The sequence below is a fragment of the Tachypleus tridentatus genome, chromosome 7 (genome assembly GCF_004210375.1).
Source record: "Tachypleus tridentatus isolate NWPU-2018 chromosome 7, ASM421037v1, whole genome shotgun sequence".
NCBI lineage: Eukaryota > Metazoa > Arthropoda > Merostomata > Xiphosura > Limulidae > Tachypleus > Tachypleus tridentatus.
The window spans coordinates 143,216,428-143,229,677 of record NC_134831.1 but is presented as its reverse complement, the minus strand read 5'-3'; the positions used below and the strand labels follow the sequence as shown (position 1 = coordinate 143,229,677).

The following is a 13,250-nucleotide window of genomic DNA, read 5'->3' as shown; positions in this document are numbered from 1 at the left end:
GACTGTCATCTATTATATTTACATTACTCTCCTTTGCCAAGCCACATATATACATGTATATGTACTTCATATTCAAACTTTACCTATAAATAAGCAATGATTTTAGGTGATAGTAATGTCCAGTGTAGACTGATGATAAAGTGATAACCAGTTTAGAGGTGATAGCAATCCAATAGTTTCACCAGACTTATTTTTCAAGTGACAACAATGTAGCACTGGCAGCACATGGAAGACCTAGAGTCCACTGGATTCACACCAGAAAACCACATAGTCATGGAGATAAGAGATGGTGGATGTGGCTCTGCTACACCAGTTCATGATAGAAAGGTAGCTCCTGTTCAGGATAGATGAGCAGTTGGAGGTGTGAACCCTGGTGTCCCATTGCATAACTTGTCGAATGTTGCAAAAGATCCATCTGATTTTGTTTTCAATTAAAACTCTGGTTTTGGAGTTCAGTAATAAGATGTTTCATCTGATGATTATTTTGACTTATTCCTGACTCCACAATTACAAGATATCACAGTCACAGAAACAAATTCATGTGCAACAGCCAAAATCAAAACAGCAATTATTGTGGAGAGAAACAAGTCTAAAATACTAGAAGGGACACAGGTGCAACGGAAATAAAGGTATTTCTTGCCTTGTTAATTCCCATGGGTAAAAACAGTCAACCTACCTTGAAATGCTATTGAAATACTGATATTCTATACAAGACATCATTTTTTAGTGGTTTTATGAGTTGCAACCACTTCCAAATGTTCTTACCTTTTTGGCTTTTTGCAGACAATTCTCAACCTCATGATGATTGTTTATATAAGGTAAGTCTTCTGATGAATCATTTCAATAATGAAATGATCTATACTTACTAACCAAGAAAAGATTTGTCTATTTGTTAACCCATTGTACTTTGGCATGGCAGGATCTTGTTTTGACAGTATATCAAAAATAAATGCAAAAAATATGGAATAAAACTATGAACTGAGATTCTTGATGTCTAGTGTTGAAAATGTGCAAATACACTGAAAATGGCCTTGATTATGATGCTGGGTTGAGATAGACTGTGGCAATTGTACTTGATCTGTTAGCTAATTACCTGAACAAATATCATATTATGTACACAAATAATTATTACAATTTCATGTTTGGTGAAAAACTGACTGAGCATTCAATCTAAATGTAAAAAAAAACACTCTGGTTTGGCCATGAAGGAAATCAAAAGATGTTGTCCAGAAAAGTTGGAGGAAACATGAAGCAGTCAGACTCCTTGGTAATTTGTAAATGGATGGACAAATAGGAAATATTCACAAGAAACAACATGCACAGAGTAGGTATATTTGATATTGTGAAACAGGATAATAAAACTTTGAAGAAAGCCAATATAGTCCATGATTACAACAATGGCATGTCCAGGATGGACAGATCTGACGAGATGTTGTTGCATCACTCAACTCTCTGTAAGATAATATGACAGTACAAGATGACTGCCCTTCACACCATTAAGATATTTATTCTGAATGCCCACATCCTATGGTTGCTGATTATATGTTTGCTCTTTCTTGGTGGTAAATAATAAGTCTTTATGTTCCTCGTGGGCACAGCGGTATGTCTGTGGACTCGCACAGCTAGAAACTGGGTTTTGATGCCCATGGAAAGCAGGGCACAGATAGCCCATTGTGTAACTTTGTGCTTAATTCTAAATAAACAAAACAAAACCAATCTGTACTTAGCTAGTGTCTTAGTAACTGACACTACAAACATTGTTGGCAATTGGAAAAGAATTTCTACTTTGTCCAGGTTTATTAACTGATTATTTTAGAGGAGATCCAAATGGATATGAAAGGGGATTTCCATTCTGATAAATTAATGGAAGTGAAATGACAAATAACTTGTTCCCTCATGTATTAATATCTGTTTTATTACTTGTTCTATCATAATTAACTTTTTATATTTTAGAACTTAATTAGTGGTAAAAATGAATGAAATCGTGCTTAACATGGAGAAAGGTATGTCCCATGGAAATATAATTTTATACAGCTGTTAAAAAATGATAAAATTAGATCTACTTATAAAACAAATGTTTTATTTTTGGAACTGTAAATCTCATTATTAACATTTTCTAATATTTTAGGTAAGATAGTAAACTTTGATGACTACAGTGACATCCACGTACCTGCTGTGATAATTAAGACTTTTTTGAGAGAATTACCAGAACCACTGTTGACATTTGAATTATATGATGACATAATTAGCTTTCAAGGTTAGTAAAAAATTTGAGATTTTATAAAAAGCAGTGATGCGATAAATGGTGAAACAGTTATTATTAAAATGATGTTAGTTATAATACTTTATGAAATAAAATTCATTTTTGCTTTGTTAAACATTACACATTGTCTTTTTTGTTTTTTTCTAGTATAACTACCTTTGTTAAAAAGTTGTATATTATTTTTATAAATTGTTTTATTTTTCTGTTTACTTATAAATAGATATTGCTATTAATAAAATTAGTGATATAACCAAGAATCAATTTATGTAATTCATGTTTTTGGATTAATACTTCTTCATACATAATTTTAGGACCTTATTGTTGATTAATAAATTCAAAGTATTTAAATGTACCCTAAATAGAAAAGAAACTTTACTTTAACACCTAAGCTAAGTAAAAGCAAATCTAAGCATTGTGTTGTATGATTAAGGTTCCTAGAAGTATTTTTTAAAGATTTCTCAAATTAAGTTAGTTTATGAATATTTTTTGTTTAACTTTAAAACCTAAGCAGATCTTGGACTTGTGTAACTCCAGGGCTATACTTAAGTTAATCTATGTAAACCTTTGTTCATAAGATTAAATTAAAACTGTGTATTGTATGGATTTGGTTGTTTTCTGAAACTATTCGAGTAATTGTTTTTAGTTAGAATTCATTATTAAAACTTCATAAATAGCTGAGATCCACTTGTACCCTTTTAACTATTCAGTATGTCTATAATATGGAAACAAGTATATTTTGTTGTTTTGTTCAGTAAATACTTTAATAAAATGAGAAATAAAATAATTGGATTTTGAATGGTTAACTACTTAAATATCAAATTTATTAAAGTTTGTAAATAACATATAACTTTTTATATTAAGCTTGGAGAAAAAATATAGATGACTATATATTTCATTAGATATATCTGAAATACTGGGAGAGTCATTTGTTTGTTTTTTCTATTAAAATATAAAATCCATGTCTTCAAGCATAAAAGCATGAGCCACATCTACATACAACTCATGCTGTTATTCCAGTACCTGTTAGATTGTGATTAATAATATTTTTCCTTGAGACATATTTAGAAACCATATTATATTGTAACACAAATTTGATTAATGTGCTATTTCAGATGTGTGTGGTTGCTTTTAATCTTTTCTTCAAATATTCAATTAATTGTGTGAGTAAGAAGAAAGTTATGTTTTACACACCTTTATATATTTATTTTAAATAGAATTGGAACAGACAGAAAAACTTCCTGTTGCCAAGTCTTTAGTGTTACAGAGATTACCTGAAGATAACTATTGGCTTCTCAATTATATAGTAAATTTTCTGGTCATGGTAGGTTGATAGAATTGAATTTGGATTTAACTTGAGAAAATTTTGTAGTTAACTATTAGTTTTTATACAATTAAAGTGAACATAATTTGTACTTGTAATATTTCTAGAGTTAATCTGAACATTATTGTATTAGAATATTTTGAATTTGTTAAGCTAGCTAAATTGAAATATTTATTAAAATATCAGTGTATCTTGAAAGCGTAAAGTGTGATATTATAACATAGACCAGTTCTTAATATACATATTTATGTGTTTGAGAGACACACAATGGAATGCTGATAAATGGCCACCCTGTTAAAGCAGTTAAAAAGATAATAAAACCAAATTTAGTTTATGTTCTGTATTTGAAGCAAGGAAAAAAAAACAAAACCTACAATTAAAATGTTACAGTAAGGAAATAGGTTGTTAGCTTTTGATGTAATACTATACTAAGGAATTTTATGGAAATGAAAGTATATCTTATTTATGTTCCGAGGTGACGTTTTTCATAAATTTCACATCTTTCTAGCTATTTATATCATTTTAGTTTATAACACTTTAGTTTAAACTAGTTCTCGGTCAGGTTTCTTGTCACAGTTTTACTCATTATTCTGGGCAGGTTATGGAATGCAGTGACCTGAATAAAATGACTGCTTCCAACTTAGCTATAGTATTTGGACCCAACTTGGTGTGGTCACAGAGTCATCAGGCCTCTCTTTCATCTATTTCCCGTATTAACCACTTCACGGAGTTTCTTCTCAAAAATCATGACATTATCTTTACCAAGTAGCTGCAGAGAGAAGAAAAGTGAAAGTTGAGCTAAATTTAGGATGAAAGTAATGAAAAACAATGTTCTAAATGCAGTTATAGATAGATCTGTTTCTTTATAAGACATTTATTGTTTTTTGTTATAAAATTGTTCTGATAAAGACTAGTTTTTACCAAGTTTTTTTCAGATTTTATCCAAGTTTAATAGTTTCAGCTTGGAAGATTAGTAGTAACTAAATATGATTTACCATTTAAGGAATAATCAAACAAATGAATCTCCAAACATAAAATTGAAACATATCATCTTTTATAATGTGCTTTGAATCTCTAGTAGTTTACTTTTTACTTATAGTAGTTATTCTTACTGTTTTTACAAATTTTAAAGAAAACACAATGGCATTTGTTGTGGATGATGTAGCCTTTGTAGTGAAAACAAAACGCAAGTGATTATGTATGCTTTTGTGTGTGTGTACCAAAAAGCATTATTTATATGTATTGCAAAAAAGAGATCATCACTCCTCTTCACGAAGAAGAAATATTATATGACATAACCTCAAGAACTGTGTATAATTTTCTAAAGTGTATGAAATTGGATCCCCTATTTGAATCACTATATCAACTGTATTATTACATGGTGTCCACTAGCATTTCTTGTCAGTGTTAAACAAGTGGTTTTTACAGCAAAGTTAACTAGATGCTGATGAAGATCTACAAATTTTAACATGCTACAAACTGTACCAATCTACAACCAATAAATAAGAAAAATATTGATTTTTTTTTACCCGTGCTGTATAGGTTTGAGTATGTTACTGGAATTTGCACACTGTGCATAGAACAGGAAAAACAAGTAAATGCAAGAGCAATTGTTATAATTGATCTAACAAAAGTAAAGATACTGTAGAAGTTGCAAAAGACTGAAGAATTATTTTAAACTTTATACATTTTACCTATTAGGTCTAACTTTTTGTTTCTACATCTTTAACACAATTTTTTGAAATGTATACAAATAATTGTAATTCCTGGGTATTTCCCATTATAACACATATCTAATTCAGTTTTTCTTTTTATATATGCATTTTTCATTCCTATTAAATAAATATCAACCTGGACAGCAGTGGCTAAAAGTAGTTAAATATAGTGATTGGTGTATGTTATGGAATAGTTTTGAATTGGAACATTGACACAATATTTTTCTTTCTTGAATAATATTTTTACAGCTTGAAATGAATACACGAGTATAAAAACTTGGACTTTTCTTCTGTTTATTATGTTTCCATTGCAACACAGAGACACGAATATTTTTATGTATTTCCAGTTACATTATTAACACAATTCTGAAAACTAATTATATTGTGTAGTTGAAGAAAACAAATCTTATCACATCATTCTGATATCAGTAATTGTTGTATTTTGCTTGTGTTTTCCTGGTTTAGTTGGTTGAAAAATATTTATGGGTTTTTAAATATCATTTTGATGTATATAATTTTCACACACAACAGATAATTAACTACCTACTTTTTTGTTTTTATTAATTGATAGTCATAATTGTTTTACTATATTGTTTTCAATAAACAAAAATTAATAACGATCTTGTCATTGGATATTAATAAATATATTGCAATGCCTATGCATTCCCTTAAAAATAACTTCATTAATTTGTATTTTTCATAAAAATTATGCAAATTTTCTTTTAATTTTTATTTTTAAGTTAATAAAAATTAGAATTACTTTCCATTAAGTAATATATATATGTATATATTTAAGACCTATTGTTTTATGATAAGCAAAACACTATACTGACTAGATGAAATTCCTATAAAACATGAATATTAATTGAGGTTATTGAATCCGAATCCATTTTGGTTTCTCATGTAATTATGATGACAATAATGTATGATAAACTATAAAGAATGTGTTATTAATCTTCTGAATTTGAAGAGTGTGCTTTAATAAGCTGATGTTGTAATAGTTCTTTTATTAGAAATGTATTTTGTTCTTGTATGATGTGACTTGGGCATATTTGGAAATGCTTGTCACATTATGTATTTCATGACTATCATATCACTAGTAAAGCTACTCTAGTCCCTAATCTGTAAGTTTTAAACAGTCTTTCGAAATACTAAACTCGGAGAAGAGTAAGGTATACTTTATTGCAAATGAAGGGAGTAACAGTAATGTGATTGAATGTCAACACAGTAGGGAAATGCTATCTTTTACGTATTCTATTGCAAAATATTTCCTGCCTTTATTTTTTAATACAAACAACCTATATCTTCATAATAGCAATTGCCATAGTAATTTTCTTTAATCCTGAAATGAACATAAAGTCCAAAGAGGATGTTTGTGAGATATGTATATAACATCTTTTATATGATTTTAGGTGAAAAATTACATCTTTTTGAGCAACAAACATTGGTTTTTGTTTTCCTTTTTTAGCACAATAATGTATACAGATAAAATACTCTTTCTTTTTTTTCAGTGTATCTTTTGTTTTAAAGTCATTACTACAACAGATGGAGATGTTCCACATCTGTTGCATTTTTTGTTTTAATTAAATGAGTGTTTTAGAGTTTACTACTGACTGGCTAAATGTTGTATTTGGCATCTTTTGATGAACATTTGAACAACTATTTGTGTTGGTGAAGTAATAGATGTAGAGGATACATCTTGCATACAAAAGTACTAAAATAGCCTGAAAGCTGGATGATTCACTCAGATAATTGAAAATATTGATGGTGTTTTAAGTCACTTGTGTTTTTTCATTACGTTAACTGTGTGTAGCTTTGTATGGAGGTATCAGAATAGGTATACAGACATGAAGGAAGATTCTTATGCTTGATTCTTTCTCAATTACTTGAGAAGTTCTGGTTACTGAATAGTTTGTTCTGGTTCATTTAAATACAATGATCATATATTTTAGTTCTTTGGTAATTTTTTTAGGGCTAATTCTCTGTTAGTGAGTGATGTATTCAAATTATTTTGGGACTTTCAATGGTGACGTTTAACTGTGACACTGTAAGATACAATAAGGAGTTGTGCCAATTTTCCATGAATTGAGTCACTTCTTTGCATTTCCTTACTAGTAAAAATAAATTTTTAATAAACAAATATATTCCCATGTATTTCAGTCTATTAGCAGCTCTTTGTTGTTACTTATCAATGATATAATTTTTATTATTCTGAATTTTGTAATGAACTTGGATTTTATAAACAATGAATTGTTGATATGTGCTATACAACAGTAATTATCCTTTATTTCTTTGATTTCCTGACATTTAATGAGTTATTTGCTGTAAAATCATATTAATATGATGTTGCTTATTTTTAGAATATAAAACAACTTCTCATATAAGGCTGACAAGACAGCATTTGCATGGATAAATTAGCCAACTTTGTTTTTCTTCTTGGGGTCTGATTCATTTTTTTTACAATACTTGCAAAAAATATATTATTCATTATATTTAAAAGTGCTTTTTTAATGATTCTTTATGTCATGATGGTGCTTACAAAATCAATTTTGACTGTTAGTAAAAATTTCACTCGTTGTGGCTAATAATCTTAACAGATATTATCTACCTGTTGATTCGTTGCTACTGTTCCAGTATGTCCTGTATAATTTTCTGTTATTATTTGCTAAGGCCTGTTGGTATGTTATGGATCGTCATATAATTTGTTGCAAAATGAATTATAATTATAAGCTACAGTTGATTTAATATTTTTTATGTAAGATGCTGTAATTCAGCATTTATATTTTGCTGCACTCTTGGAGTACTGTATGTATCCTTTGTTGGTGTAAAGTGGAATGAAAATTTTATTTACAAGCATTTGACCCCTAGTTCTAATAGTACTCAGTTGTATTTATATTAATATTTTAATTATAATAGAATTCCTGGTCGTATGTATATATTAATATATACATATATGAATGTTTGTGTATAATAATTCATCCTGTTGATGTCTTCAAAACTATAATTAAGAAACATGTTATTGATTAATTTTTTATTCCTCAGAGAGGGAGAAAGTTGTCAATAATTTGGATATTTGAGAAACTAAACATCTTACAGTTTATTAATGTACAAATATTTTAGTACCCTTTCTGAAAGAGACCAGTAATCTCAATAAATCATAAAGATGCATAGTTTCATGGCTTTCTTTTGGGTTGTGATGCATTTGATATCTTTGTTATCAATAGAAAATATTTCCATGGTTATTTATATAAATACCTGGATGGATATTTGTTAGATAATGCATGTTGAAAAATTCCAGATTTCTACAGTTACATATTTTATTATTAACTGTAGTTAGTTGTAATAAGTTGTAGAAACTCAGTTCTGTGACTTTTTTAAGATATACATTTGTTATCTATCATACCAGCAACATGTTTGATGAAAAACTGAGTCTTCTTAAAAAGAAATATTATAAAAATACTAAAGCTTGAATATTTGTTTTTCAAACTATAATAAAAAAAACTTTTGTATTTTGATAAAATTGTCATCAGCCATCATTGCTCATGATATTATAAGAGTTTTGAAAATTATTAAATGCTTATATATTTCATGATTACTGTTATATTTCTGTTTGTTTGTTTGCTAGGACCTGATCCATATATAATTAAACATTATTGCATTTCTTCAAATATTATAAAATACCTGCTCTGTTAGTGCAGAAAATATCATGTAACTTGTCTATAACTTGTGTTATAAACAAATATGATATTTGAACAAAATATCCTGATTTCAGTATTGTTACAGAAATTTAATGGTGTGACTTTGAAATTGAAAATCATTCTAGAGCATTATTAGTTAGTTAATTTTTCAGTGAGCTTGAACTTTCAGAACCTACTGAAATGCGTTTCACAGGCATTTACTCATTGGTGGCCAATTGTCAGTTCATCCTTTGAAGGATATTAAAGATGGATATGGTGCTCTGTATTTTTTATTGAGAGTGAAAGTTGTATAACTTTTAAATTATGAATATTGTGTGTAAAAGTCAATTCATTTTGGAGAAATTAATGTAGTCAGTTGTATGTAAATAATTTTCATACATTGTTATACTTCAAACATTTATGTGGATTTGGATTTGATGAAATACTGCAATGGCTTATGGACATTATTATTCATTTCATTAATATGAAAATTATTAAGAGTTGTGTCATAAATATAAAACTTTTGTTTGAATTCAAAGAATTATGTATTACATCAGATGATTTGTTATGAGATTAAATATGATTCTGTATGAACAAACAGGTTCCTAGTAATTATGGTTTACATTTGCATCGTATTACATCACAAAAAACAAAGTTGAACTTTTCAATCATCACTTCCTGATTGGGTTTTCATGTCTAAGAACTTCTTTTTTTCACTTGTGGAATTTTCACTACAGGAGTTGTTCTTTGTACAAGTATCTACAAAGTCATTAACTGCTGTGAACATTTTAATTGTTAGATTCTGTTTTCCAACATTTTCTACACTGGTAGGTTTTCTAGTCTTTTATTTCTACATTATTAGTTAACAAGTGTCAGTAACTTCCACTTTGATGTGGAATACCATGATGTTGTGCATGCTTGACTAATGCTTAAAATGGTGCCAGGTTTATCTTTGTTGTGTGTGGGGGAAGAGGGTGACAGCTTTTGTGTGGTGGGTTGTGGTGTCTTACATGCAACCTGGACCTTCTTTGAACCTAAAATGCCACGAGCTATGTTTTCAACCCATAAAAGATACCTTTACCTATTTTTTTTTCCATGTTGTTGTGAATCTAGAAAAGCCTTTTTCATATTTTTTAAATGGGATTTATCAGATATGTTACTTTTCTCTCCTTCATTTTGTGACTTGACTACTGCTTTTATGTTTTTTCTTTTCCAAAAATTCAAGTTAATATGTGATTAAACAAATTTTGCTTCTGCATACCTCATCATCTTTTATATATGATTGGGTTTAACTTCAAGCTGTGCTGTCTTCTTTTAGACTGCCAAACTGAGCAATCTTTTCTTCAGAGTTTGGTGGTCAGATTATGTCTTCTGTTCAATTTTGTCAGGCTTAATTTTCCTACCTTTGTCTTGCACCCTCTGTTCCTTTACGTGTTTTTCTTGTTCATTCACCTTCTTTCTATGGTAATCCAGGATTTCCCGAGGTGTTTTAGTGAATACTTGTTCAGTGACATGTTCATCTTCCTTGGCCTTATCACTTTATGTTTGATTGATCTGTTGCTAAAATTTGCTGGGGTAATGTGACTTTCTTACTCAAGTACTTGTTCTTTTTTATATCAGAATCTTTCATCTGGTTTTTTCTTCTATCATAGTGATTTTACTGGAGTGCCTAATTCTCTGAGGTCATGTACTGGAATATCTTACCAGCATTCTTTTCTGTCTTTACTAGCTTCCTGCCTCTCCTATGCTCCTTATCTCTTTTTGTCTCCCATCTTCCTGTTGCATCTCCTTTCTTTGTCCACATTTTTCTGTCCCCATCTATCCTATTGTTCATGGATTTCAGTGCCATCATTCTTGACAATGACTTATCTTATAGGCTCAGGAACATACAGCAGGGTTCATTTAGTTCAATTTGCATACTTTTTCCTCTGTTTGTGGCAGATTCTTGTGTACTGAGTATTCTGTCATAAAGCCTTACCCTTTATATTTTGCTTTCCTATTCCATTACTTCCTGTTCCATTTACTTTGTCTCCTTTAAGAGATCTTCTTTTCTTGTCAATATCTGTCCATGACAGGGTTGGATCTTTTGGCTAAAGATGCTATCAAGTAAGGTTCTCATCCTTCTTTATTATTTTATTCCCATTTTTGTTGCTTCCCAAGAAACAGTGGACTGGTATCTAGTCATAGATATTTCAAGTCTTAATCAGTTTCTCAATCTTGTGTCCTTCCCCCAGTTGCACAGTCTCAAGTGGGGACTAGCCTTCTCTTTTGTAAGACATGAAGCAATTGAGTATCACTACCATATCCTCTCCTTTTCTCTTTACATGAGAGATTCTCTCTCTTAAGTGCTTGGGATTCCATGAAATTGTTATCCAGTTGGCTCCTGCTCACATGCAATGGAACTGAACAATCAATAAAACATCATTTGTTTTCTCCTGTCATCCCTCATTAATTTTATTCGTTTATTATAACAATCTTCACCTGTTGATTCAACACCACCACCACAAAGGGTATTACTTTCCTACCTCTCATCCAAACCTACATCTTTTTACAGATGCTTCCAGTGGAGGATTGGGAGTATATTTCAACTATCTTGTAATTTTGGGTCAATGGTCCCAAGACAAATTGACCCTTCATTTTTATCTTCTGGACATTTTGGTACCAAACTGAATTTTGAATCACTCTCTTTTGGTGATATATGTCCATCTAATTATCATCCATATGGACAACTCCACAGTTGTATCTACTATAATATTGTGAAGGGTTCTCAGTTTCACTTTCTGTTTCTATACCCTCAACCTTCTCTTCTGGGCTCATTTCCTACAATTACAGCTGTCATATTCCAGGTGTCCTGAACCTTGTTGCTGATTAGCTATCAAGACATGACAGAATATTACCCATGGAATATTCCCTTAATTCTTGGGTGATCCAGTGGCTTTGTTTTCATCTGGGTATTCTCCTTATAAATGCATTTGTCACTTACCATAACACCAACCTTACCCTTGTTTTCTGTTCTGCATGTATCATGTATTGTTTGTACATATTTATTGCCCCATCCTTTCTCACTTATTGTTCTGTTTTCTATCATCTAGAATTCTTCATTTGGCAATTTGTTTAAGGTTTATTAGTATCTATTGCTTGGCAGCTCTCTATACTTTCCAGTTTTCCTATTATCATTATGTTTTCTTCTCCTTAGTCCTCACTGTGCTATTCCATTTTTTTCAATACCTTTCTCTGTCCTTCCCATTTTTCTATGTTTCCTTGTTGGGAGTTTAATGTTCCCTCCCACCCATACCCATCCCCCTTTTTAAAGATTGGGCTTGCAGCTCCTTGTATCAGTTCAAATTCAAAACTATTCCCTCATCCTTTTTTGCCTGTGTATCCAATTGATTCTTCCCATCACTCCTGTGTTCTTCTGTATCCTAATTACACTTCTCTACCTGTTTTGTTATTGAACTTCTTTCCTCTCTTTCACATCCAGCTGTGTTGTCAATACAACTTCATGTATGGATTATTTTCTGACCCCTTGAGAGACATTCTGGACTCTATTTTCTTCCTTCCTCATGTTGAATAATTTTCTAAACAAGACCTGATCCAGATGCTCATGGACAATCAGGGTCATTCTACAGACATCTTACCAGCTCTAAGGTAAATTCTTTTACTTTTCCAGCACCCTTTTTTCATCTCATTGCACCAGTCCCTCCACCACATTAGTATGGGATTTCAGCTATATGTGAGAGAGGTAAAGTATTGTATGAGAAATCAACATTTTCTAAATTATATTTCTCCCATCAGCTTCTCATCTTTATTTTTGCTCTGAAACTGATTACTCTGTTTTATCTGTGTGGTGGCCCAGCATGGCCAAATGGTTAGGGTGCTCAACTCGTAATCTGAGGGTTGTGAGTTCAAATCCCCATCCCACCACCAATGTTTGCCCTTTCAGCCATGGGGACATTATAATGTGATGGCTAATCCCACTATTCATTGGTAAAAGAGCAACCCAAGAGTTGCAGTTGGGTAGTAATGACTAGATGCCTTCCCTCTAATCTTATATTGCTAAATTAGGGATGGCTAGTATAGATAGCCCTTGTGTAGCTTTGCATGAAATTCAAGAAACATGCAAAGAAACTGAGTGGTCTGTTTTTAATTTCCCTCCAGAGCTACTTTTTGCAATTCCTATGTTTTATTGAATGAGGACATGTAGCAATACTTCAGGTATATATACAAAAACGGCTAGTTGGGGGTTGAGAAAATATTTTACATAGAAGAGCGAA

General features: G+C 30.8%; 1 protein-coding gene across 1 annotated transcript in view; it reads left to right on the top strand.

The window, feature by feature from the left end:
* LOC143256794 (rho GTPase-activating protein 8-like) overlaps positions 1–9,574 on the top strand; it is a 54,554-nt gene extending 44,980 nt beyond the window's left edge. Inside the window, 3 exon segments of the mRNA XM_076514478.1 lie at positions 2,129–2,257; positions 3,478–3,584; positions 4,183–9,574. Of these exon segments, the coding sequence (XP_076370593.1) occupies positions 2,129–2,257; positions 3,478–3,584; positions 4,183–4,353 (407 nt within the window). The 3' untranslated portion in view covers positions 4,354–9,574.
* The last annotated feature ends 3,676 nt before the right edge of the window (positions 9,575–13,250 follow it).